Raw genomic sequence first — 19538 nt, 5'->3', positions numbered from 1 at the left:
TTCATTGCATTGGTCACACTTTTTATTAAGCCCATGTTGTGTAGACCTTATTTCTAGCATGAAAAACGTTCATTTACTGTTAAGAGGTTGAAACATTCAGATTCACTGGTCGTCCAGAAGGGTTCTGGGATTTACTGCCGTTCGCCATTAACCCTCTGGGGCCAACGCCGTCGTATACGATGGCTGGGACCAAGCTTTACTAAATTGTAAATAGAAACTTACTTTTTTTTTGCTGAAAAGTTAACTCCACAGACTTTCGATCCACCGTCGGCCATCTTGGTACTCCTCATAGAAAGATGTATGATGACGTGCGCAATGTGAGTGTCCAATCAGAATTGGTTCTTCGTCACATGGTTTTCCAATATCTAATCGTAGGGCAGATTTACCTCACGTGATATGGCAAAGATCGTTTTCAGGAGTGATATCTTACAAGTTGGCCCGTTTGAATAGCCCCCTAACTGCTCCAATTGCATTTTTGAATTTTTTGAACTTGAAAATTCTTCTTTGTTATAAAGTTAATCAATATGAGGACAAAGCTTCAGCTTTTAGCTCATACCTTTTTTGTTAAGGGTCCAAAAAAGAACATTATATTTATAAAAAAAAAAAATCAGCAGATTTATCGGTTATCGGCAAATCAGCCGATTTATTGATTATCAGCATTTTTTTCATCCAAATATCGTTATCGGCATCGGCCTCAAAAAATCCTTATCGGTCGGGCTCTAACCAAGTCATTCTGAGGGAATTACAGTCAGGTCCACAACACAAATATTGCACTTTGTGTTGTATTAAATTGTTTAAAACTTCAAATCAAATGATAGAATTTGCAAAAAATGGAACTACACTTGGACTCACACATGTCTCTGCAGTTTTGCTTATTGCTGTTCCTGTAAAAATAACAGAATGCGATAAATGTGAAATAGAGGTGCTGCATGCTCAGATTCAGAACATTTCACCATTCTGGTGATTGATTTCTAAAACAATTACTTTCTTGCTGTCAGTCTCAGCACCACGAGGATGAAAAACGAGCCCTCAGCCGAGAGATCATTGTTCTCAGCAACCATCTGATGGAGGCCAAGCTCACCATCGAGATGCTCCGGCAGGACAATGTAAGAACCTGGTTGTGTTAAAAGTGTCATGCCTTTGGATTTTTCACAAACCTGAAATCTTGCTGCCATAAAGTATCTTTATTTCTGTAGTATATCACAAAATTCTAAGTAAAAATACTGCAGTATGCAAAGGCAGAAAATTATGGAATTGGCCCCAAGTGGATTTATGCTTCCCGAAGTATGGAAAGCCATAGTATAGATCCCAAAATGTAGTTTTTGATAGGGATGTGCATCCCTCCCTTATAAAACAATCCACTATATATCTAGATGCATGGACTACAGTATGATTCAGGAACAATAGTTTTTATTACAAAACAATTTGATTCTGTGTGATACAACACAGTCTGCTACAATTCTTTGTTTAATGTACACTCACAGAAATATTTAACCCTAACTTTTAAGATTTATGTAATTTTATTACATGACAAATTCATTACAGTATATTGTTTGACTTGCATAATAATTATGTGATCTATGCCATTTATCTTGTATAGGTAAATGGCATAGATCAATTCAAACAATATACTTTATGTATTTTAAATAAATACTGTCATTATTATTAATTTAGAGTAATTATATTTTATTAATACTAAATACATAAAGCTGAGGATTATGCATTTTAAATAAATAGGATTTATTACAGTAATGAATATGCATCATGTAAGGTTTATTTGGTAGGTTTGTATTAAAATTATCTAAAAAAAGTAAATGGGAATTTGTCATGTAATAAAATTACATAAATTTTAAAAGTTAGGGTTAAATATGTCTGTGAGTGTACACATTCATTTGCCACAATAAGTTAGAATAAGCAAAATTGTCATTGTTAATCTTCAAATGCATACGAGGTGTATTAGAAAAGTATCCGACCTTATTATTTTTTTCAAAAACCATATGGATTTGAATCACGTGTGATTACATCAGACATGCTTGAACCCTTGTGGGCATGTGAGAGTTTTTTTCACGCCTGTCGGTTACGTCATTCGCCTGTGGGCAGTCTTTGAGTGAGGAGTCGCCCACCCTCTCGTCGTTTTTTTCATTGTTTAGGAATGGCTCAGAGACTGCTGCTTTGTTTGATCAAAATTTTTTCAGAATTGTAAGGCACAACTGAGTGGACACCATTCGATAAATTCAGCTGGTTTTCGGTAAAAAATTTAACGGCTGATGAGAGATTTTGGTCTGGTAGTGTCGCCGTAAGGACGGCCCACGGTGCCTGACGCTTCGAGGCAGCAGCGTCTCGCCGTTTCAAGTTGAAAACTTCCACATTTCAGGCTCTGTTGACCCAGTAAGTCGTCAGAGAACAGAGAACTTTCAGAAGAAGTCGGCATGAGGAGTTTATTCGGACATTCCATTGTTAACGGACATTTTGTAATGAAGGAACGTGCGGGCAGAGTCGCATGTCGGGCCGGACCCGACCGTGGGGGGTCGCGACAGGAAAAACACCTCTGTTGGAAACCTTACCGGGCAAGTTGGAACATGCCCAAGCTGTTAAACAATTTCTCAGTTACTCACTTGTTGAAAGCCATCAAAAGCCGCCTGAATTTTACAAATGGTTTTCAACACGGAGGTGTTTTCCTGTCGCGGCGCACACAGATTCGCCGAGTAATTTGCGCGCATGTCTTTCAATACAAAATGTCCTTAAACAGTGGAATGTCCGCATAAAGTCCTCATGCCGGCCTCTTCTGAATCTTCTCTGTTCTCTCACGACGTCCTGGGTGAATTAAGCATTAAATTAGGATGTTTTCAGGTCGAAACAGGCCGACGATGGCGCCTGGAACCGCTGCGCGATATCCCGCTCCGTGGGAAGTCCTTACACCGACAGAAACACCCCATAATCTCTCATCAGCCGTTAAACCTTTCACCGAAAACCAGCTTAATTTCTCGAATAGTGTCCACTCGGATATTCCTCACAGGTCCAGAAAAATCTTTGATAAAGCAACGCGCGCCGTCTCGAGCAGCGTGTGAAACAAAGGAATTCAGCCGAGAGGGCGGGACCACATCTCACTCAAGGCCTGCCCACAGGGAAATGATGTCACCGACACGCGTGAAAAAACTCACGCATGCGCACAAGGGTTCAAGCATGATTGGTGTAATCGTACGTCATTCAAATCCATATGTTTTTAAAAAAATAAAAAGGTAGGATACTTTTCTGATAGACCTCGTATTTCTAAAAAGACCAGGGACCTTATTCATATTTTTACTACTGTGCTGCAGCACATTGGCACTGTTTGTGGCTTGCCTTTTGTTCAACACTGGGGGGCAGCACCACATACTTTAGCAGAAAGCACAAAACAGCAACTGTTGCTAACATAGCATAAGTAGCATAGCATAAGTTTCCAGTTTTGAAATGGTACAACAGTTATATTGTGAACATTTATCCATTATACCACTTCCCATTACTGAACATGTTGATTTATTTTTTAACCTTGCAAAGTTATATTTCCTGTGATCAGTTTCACAAACATCTCATGCTAACTTTGAACTTTTATGAGTGCTTGATGATGCAGACGTAGCAGCAAAACAAGCTTAACTTAATTAAATTCTAATGTTAAAATCGAGCCACTGACTGGTTCACAGTACATTTAGATCAACTCAGGGGTTCACGTATTTATGTATTCATATCTTTTACTTCAAAATAGAGTTCCCATCTATATCTTGAAATTTTACACACCTGCGTTTATGAGGTTCTGAACAATTCAACTCTAACCCACAGCTGAGACCCGGGGCTGTGAGCCTCATTCCAGAAAGGAAAGTGTGCGCTGACATTCCAAAATCAGTTTCCAAGCTTTCAATGGAAGCTGGGAATTCAAAATTTTTGATTTCTGTACTGGCTCATCTCAGCAAGGCAAATAAAAATGTAAGCATAAGCAGATATCCAGTGAAATATGAAATATGTGAAATATTGAAATATGTTAAGATTTTTTTTTAGAACGGCATACTGGGAAATTGAGTTTCCTAATGTCTCATGGCTTCTTGTCACTCTGTTTTAACCTATGTTGGGCAAAATCCTAAATTATTTCCAGACGAGGCAAATTTTGAAGATTTTGGTGATCTAAGATGGTAACACAAAGGAATAAATGTAGCGGCTGCACTCTGCGTTGTGTTGTTATGACTCCGCCCATTTGCTCCCCTCGGGACACGAGCTCACGATCTCCAGCATGGGAGTCGGACTCTTTAACCAGAAGGCTAAAATCCAGGGCTCTGGCCTTGTGACCAGAGAATCCTTTTGAGCTGTTGGGAGTGAGGTTTACTAACTACATCTGTACAGCGAAACCTGCTGGCCTCCATTACACTCACCCCCTAAACTCACTCCCATCTGGGTCACGGCACCATTGTAGCTGCTGCACTCTGCGTTGTGTTGTTATGACTCCGCCCATTCGCTCCCCTTGGGACGTGAACTCATGATCTCGGGCATGGGAGTCGGACTCCCTAACCAGAAGGCTAAAACCCAGAGTTCTGGCCTTATGACCAGAGAATCCTTTTGAACTGTTGAGAGTGAGGTTTACTAACTACATCTGCACAGCGACACCTGCTGGCCTCTGTTACATAAAATAATAGACATTTATGATTACTGTATAATGGTAAAACTAATCAGACATTATTTTTGTCTGGAATGCTCTGTAATCTATTCACAACGTTTATGTTTCCAAAGGACCTGTACAGGAAGGATTGTAATCTGGCTGCTCAGCTCCTTCAATGCAACAAGTCTTTATACAGGGCAGAGCTATCCGAGGTAAGCACTATGCTAACATTTGGTGTCATTCAACCTCACATTCAAGGTCAAATCTTTGTCAGTTAAATCTAGTCCAACTTACCTTTGGTGGCTTAGAAAGAGACGTTTATGGTCAATAATTCCTCATAGATAGATACCGAATGATCCACACAGCCACAGCACTCCGATACAGGAAAAGCTTTATTTAGCAAAACGTAACGTTTTGGGCGACCTGCCCTTCGTCATTGTCATTATGGGGGTATTGTGTGTAGAAATTTGAAGGAAAAAAATGAACTTCACCCATTTTGGAATAAGGTTGTAACATAAAAAAAACTTTTTCACATTGTTATTACGAGGTGTTGTGAGTAGAATTTTGAGGAAAAAATGAATTTCATCCATTTCATCCACACAGGTGGAATGAGATGTTTTGAGCCTGACCTACAAAAAGTAGGATGTGGGTTTCCATCATTTGCATTCTGAGAAACCAAAATTTGTTGAGAATGTATGAAGTTTTGACTCTCTGGGTGTAATGTTGAGGAATGTTGATTTCTCAGAATGCAAAAGATGGACAACCATGTTCTGCTTTTTCTGGGTCAGGCTCAAAACCTCTCAACTGGCCCTCAGATATATTAGAGAGGGAAGCCACCAAGGGACATATGACAACTCTGAAGAAGTTATAGACCTCTGTGACGGTGATTGGTGAAACTTTGCATAGAGCAGTTTGCCAGTCAGATCTTCCTGATGAAATAATAAAACAAACAAACAAACAAATAAACAAACAACCAAAAACAAAAAACAAATAGCCAAAATGGAGTTGAGTGGGTGAGTAGTTAGTCCAACCCAGCCAGCTTGTGTAAACAATAACTCACAAACCAATAAAAGCTATGATTTTATACACCACCATCTTAAAAGGGCATGTAATGGTGACAAACTGGTTAAAATCTAGCAAACTCCTTCCGCACTTGATTACTTAAAAAGCTAACCTATCTAACATCCCACAGACGTGTCTGCCACCTGCTGGAGTGGCACTTGTCATTAAGGTGAGTGAACAAATTGAGTTAACAACAACTGAGCCAAACATGACGTCTTTTATGTCACTAAATATGGGCAGAAATATACAACAGAATGGGAAAGTAAAACCGAAATTAAAATAAGGGTAGATCGTGTGATAACACAAACTCTTGGCTATACTGCAAATTATTAATGACAAACTTGAAACACTGCTCAGAAACCTTTCAAAACCTTTTTCAAACATTGCTCAAGAGACTGTGAAAAAGGACACATCATGTGCCCTGCTGCCACCTGCTGAATGATTCAGGAATATACACCCATGTCAAATAATTAATTCAAAATTTAAAGGCTACAATGCCTGTAGTATAATATAAGATAAACTTTATTGATCCCACAGTGGTGAAAATCACTTGTTGCAGCAGCAAGAGTCGTACAGTAGTAAAAACAAGAAAAAGATTTACATTAAAGAAAGGTGACTAATGTATATTGCAATGTTTGCTGGTGGGTGCATAAATACGAATGTGAACAGATTATGTGGAAAAACAGAATATAAGTGAGTATGCATATATATATATATATATATATATATATCTATCTATATATCTATCTATATATATATATATATATATATATATATATATATATATATATATATATATATATATATATATACACATACATATGTATAAGTAAGTACAGATATGAAAAATTCTTGAAAGGGTAGTTGTAAAACAGCTAACTGATCATCTGCAGAGGAATGGTCTATTTGAAGAGTTTCAGTCAGGTTTTAGAATTCATCATAGTACAGAAACAGCATTAGTGAAGGTTACAAATGATCTTCTTATGGCCTCAGACAGTGGACTCATCTCTGTGCTTGTTCTGTTAGACCTCAGTGCTGCTTTTGATACTGTTGACCATAAAATTTTATTACAGAGATTAGAGCATGCCATAGGTATTAAAGGCACTGCGCTGCGGTGGTTTGAATCATATTTGTCTAATAGATTACAATTTGTTCATGTAAATGGGGAATCTTCTTCACAGACTAAAGTTAATTATGGAGTTCCACAAGGTTCTGTGCTAGGACCAATTTTATTCACTTTATACATGCTTCCCTTAGGCAGTATTATTAGACGGTATTGCTTAAATTTTCATTGTTACGCAGATGATACCCAGCTTTATCTATCCATGAAGCCAGAGGACACACACCAATTAGCTAAACTGCAGGATTGTCTTACAGACATAAGACATGGATGACCTCTAATTTCCTGCTTTTAAACTCAGATAAAACTGAAGTTATTGTACTTGGCCCCACAAATCTTAGAAACATGGTGTCTAACCAGATCCTTACTCTGGATGGCATTACCCTGACCTCTAGTAATACTGTGAGAAATCTTGGAGTCATTTTTGATCAGGATATGTCATTCAAAGCGCATATTAAACAAATATGTAGGACTGCTTTTTTGCATTTACGCAATATCTCTAAAATCAGAAAGGTCTTGTCTCAGAGTGATGCTGAAAAACTAATTCATGCATTTATTTCCTCTAGGCTGGACTATTGTAATTCATTATTATCAGGTTGTCCTAAAAGTTCCCTAAAAAGCCTTCAGTTAATTCAAAATGCTGCAGCTAGAGTACTGACGGGGACTAGAAGGAGAGAGCATATCTCACCCATATTGGCCTCTCTTCATTGGCTTCCTGTTAATTCTAGAATAGAATTTAAAATTCTTCTTCTTACTTATAAGGTTTTGAATAATCAGGTCCCATCTTATCTTAGGGACCTCGTAGTACCATATCACCCCAATAGAGCGCTTCGCTCTCAGACTGCAGGCTTACTTGTAGTTCCTAGGGTTTGTAAGAGTAGAATGGGAGGCAGAGCCTTCAGCTTTCAGGCTCCTCTCCTGTGGAACCAGCTCCCAATTCAGATCAGGGAGACAGACACCCTCTCTACTTTTAAGATTAGGCTTAAAACTTTCCTTTTTGCTAAAGCTTATAGTTAGGGCTGGATCAGGTGACCCTGAACCATCCCTTAGTTATGCTGCTATAGACGTAGACTGCTGGGGGGTTCCCATGATGCACTGTTTCTTTCTCTTTTTGCTCTGTATGCACCACTCTGCATTTAATCATTAGTGATCGATCTCTGCTCCCCTCCACAGCATGTCTTTTTCCTGGTTCTCTCCCTCAGCTCCAACCAGTCCCAGCAGAAGACTGCCCCTCCCTGAGCCTGGTTCTGCTGGAGGTGTCTTCCTGTTAAAAGGGAGTTTTTCCTTCCCACTGTAGCCAAGTGCTTGCTCACAGGGGGTCGTTTTGACCGTTGGGGTTTTACATAATTATTGTATGGCCTTGCCTTACAATATAAAGCGCCTTGGGGCAACTGTTTGTTGTGATTTGGCGCTATATAAAAAAATTGATTGATTGATTGATTGATATGGTCAAATTATTGCACAGGGTAATCTGCAAAGTTGTGTATGTAATAAAGCACAAAAGGTGGCGGAAAACATAGTTAATAGTGCAAAATAGTGCAGGTGGTTATGGTGCTAAAAACACTTTTAGGTATTATACAGTCTGACTGCAGTTGGAATACATGACCTGCGGAGACGTTGTTTTGCACTGATGCTGCATTACTGAAGGAGCTGCTTCAGGCTCCCACAGTCTCATGTAAGGGATGAGATAGGTTGGCGATAATTGATGTCAGTTAAGCTAACATCCTCCTCTCACCCACCACCTGTATGAGGTCCAAAGTACATCCCAGGACAGAAACAGCCCTTGTGTCTAATCTGTTAAGTCTCTTCCTGTCCCTCTCAGAAGTTCCACAGCCCCAGCAGACCACAGCGTGAAGTCATACAGAGTCATAAAACATTTTCAGCAGTGTCCTGCACACAGCAAAGGACCTCAGTCTCCTCAGATGGTCTGATGTTTATCTTAAAAATAGAATTTCAGCGAGTCACATCAGGAACTCGCGCCCAGATTTGATCGTTTTTCTTGAACGTAAGGAGGTGTTACTTGAACAGCTTTTTTCTTTTTTTGTGATTATGACAAAAGAAAGTACAACAAAAGCGTAATGCTGTCTCAGCTATCAAGAAGGTCATCAACTTTTATGCGCTCGATGAGATCAGAGTCATGAATTAGTGGAGTGACGATGAATGTCGGTTGCCACGGGAGAACAGATTAGAGCTTCACCTGAAGACTGACAGAGAAAGGGAACAGATAGCATTCATTCATTTTCTATACACGCTTACCCCAATTAAGGGTCACGGGGGTTGGAGCCTATCCCAGCACTAGAGCTGGGCAGATCGGTCCTGATATTGATAATATCAATACCAACGCTGGTATTGATATTGAACGATCCTCGTGTAAAAAAAATCAATACTCAAGCTTTTTTCTCTCCCGCACACACTGACTGCGGCGCATGCAGATTCATCAAAGTCTACTCTCTGTCTGTAAGAGCAGCGCTGCGCTGTGTCACACAACACGGAGCAGCGCACCCTTGTATTGTGGTTTGTCAGCCCTCTACCTCAGGAGATTTTGTTTTAAGTTGTGTTGAATGATTTTTTTTTTTAAACAAAAATGTTGATTGTGATAATAAAGTATTTTGTTGTCACGTACATTGTTTGGTGAAATTCTATCCTAGGTCTTTTGGATCCTTTGGATCTATGAAGCTTAAATATGAAAAAGTATCGGTATCGGTGATACTGGGCCTGTATTTACTTTGGTATCGGATCAATACCAAATTTCCCAGTATCGCCCACCTCTACCCAGCACACAGATGGGGGACACCGTGGACAAGATGCCAGTCTATCACAGGGTCACATATAGATGGACAAACACATCCATACCTAGGGTCACTTTAAAGTTTCCAGTACACCTAACCTGCATGTTTTTGGAAGTGGGAGGAAGCCGGAGAGAACCCACCCAGACATGGGGAGAACATGCAAACTCCACACAGAAAGGCCACAGGTGGGAAGCGAACCCACGCCCTTCTTGCTGTAAGGCAACAGTGCTACCCACTAAGCCACCAGCGCAGTTTCTTCAATCATAAGCAGTCATTTACCTTCGAAGTCCTTAAATTTTGTCATATAAATTCTGTTTTCCTTTTCATAAGCAATGTTTGAAACAGGTGTTTTGAAGTTTCAAAATGTTTTGAAGCAGTGTTTCGAGTTAGCCAAAGGTAATTTGCAGTACGGGCAAAAACGTTCCGTACCAGCTCTGCGTTCAATTCCCAAAACTTTTCATCCATTCTTCAAATTAGTGATGGCTAAGTTGAAGCAAGTTTCAAAGCCTTTGAAACACCTATGCCAGCACAGGGTCTGTACATACATTAGCATAATCCTTCTTTATTAGTGGAAAGAAAGTAGAAAAATGTACCGAACTGCCGACAAGTCTACGGTAATAAGCTGGATTAGTACAGACTGAAATGATGTCAACAAACATTTAAATTGTAAATGTAAAGAAGATTCAAATAATTGTTACTGTTATTTGTATTGTTTTATTTAATAAACAAGAAAAATATCACAAATAAAGTTTACATGTAGCAAAAAATAGCGGCCGGCAAAGTTCAGCTAACAGCAGATTAGCAAAGCTAACATTTTCATTAGCAGATTAGCTTTTCAGCTAACTTCGAAATCCACTAGCAGACCAATTAGCTTCCACTTAATTTAAGTCTGCTAACTTTAAGTCAGCTAAAATTTTTCTAAATGAATTTTAATGGTCAAAAACATTTGTAAACCCAGAAATGACCTTACTCACCCGTCAGAAAATCTGCCTAAAGAGGTGGTGGGCTGATGCATGAGCATGACCAATATTATGTTCATCGCATATACAAAATAAATCACAAATATCTATCCTGTTTGTCTACATTTTTTTACTTCCCTTTTCTCATTCATTAAATGTGTTGTAATTTGATTTACTTTCGGGTGGGCTTTTAACTAATTTTCCTCCAAAAGGGGGTGGGCTAATCCTGGTATGCTAAAACCTTTTCGAGAACTGCCATGGTTACACAATGTGTTAAGATTTTAGTAATTTAGGCCTGTTTTCCAGGGTTTAAAGCTACTGTCACATTAGCTACAAGCTACAGCAAGCGTTAGAGGCGAAGCAATGACTTGCCATTCACTTTCAATCAGATTAAGCGTTTTGTAGCCACAAGAGACAACAGTTGCACTTCTGCTAGCTAGGTGGGGCCAAAATAGACCTGAAGCCCATTTTATGTGACTGCCAATCAGAGTGAATAAGCAGCGTAACGTCATCTGGTTTTTCGCTTGAACAAAACAGTCTGAAACAGCTGTGTTTCTGTATAAATATAACATGTTTCTCATGTTTTGTAAAAGTTAGCAAAAATAAACACTTCTAAAACAGATAACACCTCTGAAGTGATTTACAAGACATCTTACGGAGATGTAGCGGACACGCTGCCAGAACACCCACCAAGCGACAAAACCAACTGCGTGTTGCCGTCATTTGTAGCTAGTGCGACCGTAGCATGAGAGCCAAGAAACCAAGCCATTACAAAATTAATACAATGAAAGTTAGCGGTTCGTGGTTAGCAGTAGCTTCAGCTAAATGTTTCAGCGTTTCATCAGTTCAACATTATCACAGTTAACTTTTCTGTTAGCGGATTAGGATTAGCGCTTATCAAAGTTAACTTTTCGGTTAGCTGTGCCAACTGCTAACCGCAAACATCTTTCCGCTCCCATGTGCTTTGTTTGGATTTGAGCTGCAATGGCGTGCGCTCGCCCACAAAGTCACAGCTGCACATATCTCGTGCTCACCATTGCGTGAATAAGACGGGCCTAAAAAGAATCGAGGGCTCCTGAGGTTTTTCCTCATCCTCTTGCTCAATATGCAAATACAGACGGTGTAATTATATTCCACAGGGTTTGGCGATAATGTAACCGTTTGACAATTACAAAGCATTAAGCGCCACATGAATGAATTCTTGACAGGCTGAGTCAAACTGGAGACAGAATTAAAACATTGCGGCAGATCATCGCCAGTCGCGGTGCACCCTGTTGGTGCCACTGTGGTGTTACTTGTAAAAGGAGACACCTGTGAGTATTAATGAGCGTTATAAAGTGGGGCCAGCTCAGTGCCACTTTCTGCTGCATTAGCCCCAGCCATTTTGGTCAACATAACACACCTCCACGTTTGTCACCGAGCACCAAATGGAAATATCAATACAAACTGAACATGCAAAGCTCATAAAACATCTTCTTCCACACTGACTGAACATAAGTTGTATAATGTGTAGAGCTGCAGAAGAGGAGCAGTTACTTTGTAAAAATGACTGTTAAACACAAGAGGGGCCGTGCATATGCAGCCTGTCTGCCAGTCTGCTGGTCCTCAGGGCGGGAGAATCGACAGCATATTGATGAATAACGCTGCGGCATTGTGGGAAGTATGCAGCGGCTCTCCAGCTCCAGCCGAACTGGTGTTTTGCTGCAAAATCTGTATAGTGAGGATATGAAACAATCAAATTGAAATTCTGGCTATGATCTAAACAGCACGCACAGATGAAACCGTGTGGGCGGCAATTAACGGGCGTTTAGAATGGTTGGAGCTGCAGTATAATCGATGTGATAAAACACACTTTGAGCTGCCATATCACAATGTGAGGAATAAAGTTGCAGTGGAATCGGTTCCACTTAGAAACAACTGATTCCAGTTAGTGGTGAGCTACAGTTGGCTTACTGCTTGTTGCTATGGCAAAGCCGTGATGGTGTAGAGAAAGGTTTTTTTCCCCCTTTTAAATGGAGGAATGTGAAGAACAAAAATGTGAAGAACAAATTCGTTGTCCAAGAAAGGTTTGCCTTCATCTTTAAAACCTGAATTATTTCAGTCAAGTGCAGCATAAAGCACAAAATGTATGTTATGATGCTGAGCCTAATGTACTGTATGTGAGTGCAGGATGCTGCAGTGCGTGCACAGGAACAAAACCACCTGCCGAAGGCATCTTGTTATGCAATCTTCATGTATGTGTGTGTGTGTGTGTGTTGTTGCAAAAAAATGTTGATATAATTCGAGATTTAAATATCTGAGTCTAGACAAATGAAACTAAACAGGCTTAATAGTAAGACCCTTCGGCTGCTCCCTCATTTTTCACTCGGGGTCGCCACAGTAGATCCAAGCTAGATCTGCATGCTGATTTGGCACAAGTTTTACGCCAGATGCACTTCCTGACGCAACAGGCTTAATGCTGAGCAAAATAAGAGTTATTCATCAAAATTTGAATAAGAAATTCAAAAGAATGTGAATTTCATTAACGATTTCACACGTTTCAATATACACAATGTTTGAGAAAACTCTAACACATAAAATGCCTTTTCTTTTCCAGTGAATGGCATTTCTATACCTGATAAGAAACAAACATAAAACCGTAAACATAGAATTTTGAGTTGTTTCTGCACATGCTGTTAAAATTTGAGATCATTTGAAGGACAACTGGCCAAGTTATTAGATTCTGAAATGATATAGTCACCTCCAAGCCACTGTATGCCTTATTTTTGGCTAGATTTACAGTCAGCCATACTTAAGGTTGCCATCTAACTGGCACAGCCCAAGTCTGGACAACCTCACAATACAACTGCCTCCTGCTGATTTTACTTGTGAAGTGGCACACAGCAGTCATGAAGAATATCATCCTGCTCCTGGCTTCACACAAGTAGCACAAAACATTCTTCTGGAGTTTGGGGGCTATGTGACATTGATGCAATAACTCACAATTATTCATGGCTCAAGTTATCATGCTTCATTATCATCTAGATTAATAGCTTTCTCAAATACCTATGCAGATATCCATTCATGTAACCTCGAGTCACTCAAAATACCTTGTTGCTGATGCAAAGTTCTGCACATTTTGCTCCTATTATACAGAGGACTATTATTTTTTTGAGAAAATAAAGATCTGAACTACTGTAAAAAGTCATTGTGTTTCCATTAAAGGTGTTAAAATTTGGAATAACTGTCCTGAAAACATTAAATTATTCTGTACCTTAGTTGGCTTTAAAAGGCTTTATAAAAATAATAAAATTACTTGTTATAGTTTGAAGAATTAGGTTTAGCAGTTTTGTTATTGTTTTGGTATTGCGCACTATTGTTTGTCTGGTTGTGTTTTGAAATTTTACTTTATTGATTAATTTATATTGTTCGTGCACATTTCTTTGGTATTTGTTATTATGGATATATATTTTTTTTTTCTATATGTATTTTTATGAACACAAAACACAAAAAGAGATTTTTAAAAAAGAAAGAACATCTTAACTGTGTCGTCGTTTGTCACTGTCACTGTTAATGTTTAATGGTTTGTAGGTGCCTTATCCCCTTAAATTATGGGGACAAAATTTGGAAGCAAATAGCTGATACAATTTTAAAATTGTATTCTTAATGGTATCATGTAACTGTGATACAGACTGGCATATACAGATGAGACGGGGAGATTACAGCTGTTTTTAGAGGCCATACCTAGCTGGAAAAATAATTGTTGTTCATATAAATCATCACTTTTACAGCCGGTTTTTTTGGACACATTAGGGGATGGATTCACAAACATTTCCAAGTCATACAAAGAGTATGCTACTGTATTATAAATCAGTCTGAAGCAGGCAATTTGTACAAGAAGGAGATTAGTGAGGGAAGCCACCAAGACACCCCTAACAAGTTTAAAGTATTTACAGGCTTCTGCAATGGGAGAAACTGGGAGTACTGCAACTTTTGCCTGTTGAATCACCACTCACAGCTTCATGGTGGAGTTGTGCAGAGAAATTTTTTTATAGACAAAAACAGATTAAATCTAGGCTCACATCTTCTATGTACCTTCTGGCAAACTATAGCAGAAATGTCATGTCATTGTTTTAATAAAATCCTTTGCCATGAGGTAAAATCACATGACCATGATGTGAATCAGGACCACCCAATTTTTTTGAGGCAGCATCTCTGCCACTGCACATTTAACCTGATAGTACATTAACACATTTATTCAAAGTATTTTCTTACCCTCTTGTGCTCTATGACACCTCCAGCTTCCTGATGATTTCCAACAAAGACTGACCATGCACATGGAGGAGTCGCCTCTCTGCCACACCTACACCGAATCTGTTCCCGCTTCTCTTATTGCCAAAGTTCTTGAGAAGCCAGATGAGGCCTGCAGCAGCAGCCAGGCATCTCGTTCCCCGAGCCCCCAAACACAGGACCATGCTTTCATCTTGGATAGCTTAGGACCAGGAGAGCGCTTGGGGCTCCGGGGAACCTATAAATCAGACCTATACAGCAGTGATACAGCGCTGTACTGCCCTGATGACAGGCATCGTGAAAGGAGGCCTAGCATGGACCTCCACGGTCAGAGGAAGCTGCTCTATGGGCCGCAGATCTCCACTGACAGCAACCCAGAGGAGGGTTCAGTTGGGTTGAGGCCTGGCTTTTCCCAGGAACACTTTGCTAAGTTTCCAGCAGTACTGGGTGCAGGTTCTAGTTCCTACTCCAGCTTCAGCGGAGGGGGGTCAGAGGACAAAGGGAATGGCCCACCTAGCAGTGCAGCTTCCTCTCCGCGCCACCATTCTCTGTATATGGACTGGAGAGATGAAGGGGACTATGAAAGAAAGAGTGACTCATCGTGGGAGAGGGACAGTCCACAAGGTTTTGTCAATGCACATCCATTTCAGCAGACAGAGCTGAGCCACCACCAGAATGGAAGCTCACCAGTCTACAGCCGCACCATGTCCTCCTGCTTCAGTGAACCATATGAGCCACTCCCTCCATCCACTTCTCCCAGTGTTGCCTATGGAGACAGTCGTCGAGGGAGCGCATTAGCCCCTGAGGAAGAAGAGCTAACTGGGCGATGGAGACAACTTAGTGTGGAGGACCTAAGTGCCCACACCTATTGCAGCCCAGGTCGGGCCTCACCATACAGTTTTTCAGAGCAACACTTCTCTGTCCGACCAGCGAAGGTCCGACTCGGTCCCCTCTACAGCAGTTTCCAGGAAGGAGCTGACTACTACCATCAGGAAATGGGTGTCATGGACCAAGTATGGGTAGCTGCCACACCTAGCCCTGAATGCAGCCCAGGCCTGCGGCAGTCACACAGTCAGGCCCATCTGTACCGAGCTGAGGACAGCCAAGGGTCGGAGCACAGCCTCTACCACTCAGGGAGCTCCAAAGACAGGGAGGGCAATGTGCCACCTGGTGCCCAAAGCAAGGATTATATAGATCCCAGCCCCAACAGCTCCAACGAGTCTCTGCACCAGAGGTCCCTGGAGATGCCTGCAGACCTACAGCACTATCAGGTGGACATGCACAGCTTGCCTGCTCAGGTGTGCCATTCGCCACCTCCGCCGCCACCTCTGCCTCCTCCATACAACCAAACATTTGGCTCCCTGGGACTTTCCAGAAAGGACAGTCTGACCAAGGCCCAGCTATATGGAACACTTCTGAATTAAAGCTTCTTTCCAATCAGGTTTATTGTTCGAGTTGATCATAGGTAAGGCTCTGGAACATCTACGTTACAAGTAACAGGATGGTCATTTTAATAGGAAACAAACCTGTGACCTGATCTAGGGCCAAAGAAATCAAAGTAACAACCGGGAACATGCTTGCGTAATTATGGCAATTACTCAAAAGCATTGTTTGCATTGCAGTGGTTGGCAAATCTTTGATTTTCTAGAGTACCTGAATTCTATGTGACGCAACTGTGGCACAAGAGTCAGTGAAGGTGCCCACTCAATTAAAGGGCCTTGACATTTTGGCAGAACATGTATGTATTTAAAGTAAACAATGTATAAATATTTACTTATTAATAAAAACCGATATATTTTGTATGTAGGCATTAGCAGGAAATACATCTATAATATTCAAACAAATGCAGATCCTCTTGTTGAACACAGATCTTGTATATAAATTGAAATTTCAAACTGCCAATCCTACGTACGAACCTCAGAGAAGTATTTTGAGACTTAACGCCCTCATAAACTGCAGATGTATTTCAGCTGGTATTTTAAATTGGCTGACATATTCTTGGCCTTTTGAAGTTTTACTATGAATGTTTAATATAGAAGGACAAATTAATCATAACGAGTAATGAGAAATTTTGTTTTGTTCTTCTGTTGATGACAGTATTGACGGGTGTGTTGTTATTTATAGAGCATTTTGAAATGTGAACATCTGTCTTAGCAGTCAGTATTACCTAATTTTCCCCCCATGTCCCATGAGAGGTTTTCCCGACCCATTCTACCTCAAATTTGGATTCCTGCACCCCATCAAGCCACTGTAACCCAGTTTCTTTAACAAAAAACGCATGTTTATATATTTTGGTTGTTTTGAGCACCTAATAAAGCACAAATATAATCTGAGAGCTTTCTTAAGTCAGTGTACATGTGTTGAGGTCTCTATCAAAAATGTGATCGAGATCCTCCTCTGTTCAATGGTTGCTTGGACTAGATAATGGGTAACTGGACCAATGACTGGAAAAGTTTGTCAACCCAGCAACAAATGGGGACCTGACTCTCTTTAGAGTTGGGAAAGCTGAAGGCAGTGAAGGGAGAGGAGATGGGCACCATGCTTCAAAAACATGGGACTCTAACATCTACCACCCCGACAGCCATCAGGCTATGGGACTACCTTACCTTGTAACAGGTAAAGTTATGGAGTCAAGTGACATTGGTGCATTTATCAGAGAAAAGGTTCACTAACCTCAACTTTTTGGAATCACTGTATGTCCTGATAGAGCACTTGAGAAGCTGGGTGTCTCTGTTTGTGGGTGTTCTTCATCAAATTCAAGATCCAGGCTTTAAACGGCTTCTTCGACAAGGTAGTGGGTATGTATTTGAGGTCTGGGAGTACACAGTGGTCCCACATCTACTACACAATGGAACAGTCAACTGGTACATCCCCACTTGTTGAAATTAACCATCTATCTGCTGGAATAAGGTGAAATGTGGATATTCCCTTGCTTGGCCTTCTCCATCCATTGGAGTCCTCAACACTGAGGGACCTGCGTACTAGATAATGCCGAGACACAGGCAACATGGTCTTAAAGTCGTAGCTGCTTCCTCACCATGCAAGTGATACTCCTCATCTGAACAACAAACTTACTGAGAAATTCACACAACCCTGCAACAACATTAATGCTTTTGTAAGTTTACTCTATGAAGTCTAGACATCTGCAAGAGCCTATATAGTCAAAAAGTTGATGGACACAGGTGTACTGTGACACCACCATCTTTGCTGGAGGACAAAGGTAGTCTTCAGAGTCCTGTTGTTTTTGTTCTTAATGGGTGGTTGTGATACCTAGTAGATAGTAATCATTGACATAGGATGACTCAATGTTTCAGTATTCCTTGGGTACTGGTCGAATGACAAAACTTGGGCTAGATCTGTAACATGCATATGAGGGAATATCAATCACGCTGTCAATTTGAAGTATTTTATTGTGTACAATCCAGTATGCAGGTACCAAAGTCAGTGGGATAGGTGGACTGCCAATATAGATTCTACGTCATGCTACCTGTGGAAAAAAACGTTTCATCTGTATTGTCCCTGTCCACCCAGCTATCATAGAGTATTGGCCTTGGCTGGGGCTTTTATGTACTAACCTATGATGCACTGATACTCCATCCAGTTGTAGTCATAGACACTCATCTACTTGAAATTATGAAACACGGGTAACAAGAATACAGTTGACTAATTGCTGAAGACCTCACAGGCAATACCTGGTCACGGCAGCTAGATGGTGACTTTGGGGAGATACGGATCCACTTGTAGGTCTGCCTGGATCATCTCCTCTTGCGACAGGTAGGCAACACACTCTGGTACACAAGATAGTCATAATCTAAGTCATTTTGTTATGCAATGGAATTTTACATTGCATACTGCCTCATTCAACTGACTTCCAGTAACTCTTATTCCTGAGTTGACAAACTAACGTGTGAATTTCCTGACTCAATCAGAGGAGGGAGTCAGACTGATGCAACATCTCACAGATCTGCATTGTTGGATGCATTGTTCCATCTTCTCAATATGCAAAACAAATCATTGACACTTGAAACACATCAAAGGATCTACGGTAACCCTTTACTTGAAGGTATGGTCATAATCATACATGACAGTCATGAAAGTCTCATAAACATGTCAATGTCATAAATGTTTATGACTTGATTATGATGACTTCACATTCACCAAAGTGACATGACCAGTTGTCTTTGTCATGACAACTTGACATTAAATTTGTTTGGGATGTCCTTATTATGACAACTTGACATTAACAAAATATATATGCATTTGTGTTTTTATGGCAAGTTGACATAATGACTATTAAGTATCACTTTATAAAAGGACATGGATGATATTTTTCTCCAAGACAATGCAAAAGCCACATTTTCACAAAGGCATAGCTATGTTAGAAGAGGATAGATACTGGACTCATATACTGACCTGTCCTCAATAGAGAATGTGTGGAGAGTTTTGAAGCATAAAATGCAACGATGACAACCCTGTACCTTTGCTCACCTTAAGACTTGTTTGCTTGACGAATGGGACACAATAACACCTAACGTGCTTCATCAAAGAGTCTAGGGTGAAAATTGTTAGGAATCTAAGCATCCAACAATCTTTGGATCATTCCTGAGATCCCACATTCATACTACCATTTTCCTTCAAGCAGTTTACGAGATATTGCAGTTTTCAAGTGGCCCATCAAAAGATGCAAGAAAAGGCTTTCATCTCCTTTTATTATT

The 19538-nt window shown here is 40.4% G+C and overlaps 1 protein-coding gene across 4 annotated transcripts in view; it reads left to right on the top strand.

The window, feature by feature from the left end:
• si:dkey-174m14.3 (uncharacterized protein LOC563117 homolog) overlaps positions 1 to 17154 on the top strand; it is a 63968-nt gene extending 46814 nt beyond the window's left edge. For all 4 annotated transcript variants that reach the window (XM_034162833.1, XM_034162831.1, XM_034162829.1 and 1 more), the window contains 3 exons: positions 999 to 1106; positions 4756 to 4836; positions 14835 to 17154. In XM_034162833.1, the coding sequence (XP_034018724.1) occupies positions 999 to 1106; positions 4756 to 4836; positions 14835 to 16247 (1602 nt within the window). In that variant the 3' untranslated portion in view covers positions 16248 to 17154. The remainder of the gene's footprint in view (positions 1 to 998; positions 1107 to 4755; positions 4837 to 14834) is intronic.
• The last annotated feature ends 2384 nt before the right edge of the window (positions 17155 to 19538 follow it).

Source organism: Thalassophryne amazonica, chromosome 21 (genome assembly GCF_902500255.1).
Source record: "Thalassophryne amazonica chromosome 21, fThaAma1.1, whole genome shotgun sequence".
Classification (NCBI taxonomy): Eukaryota; Metazoa; Chordata; class Actinopteri; order Batrachoidiformes; family Batrachoididae; genus Thalassophryne; species Thalassophryne amazonica.
The sequence above is the reverse complement of the archived record's forward strand: the minus strand, read 5'-3'. Positions and strand labels throughout refer to the sequence as shown.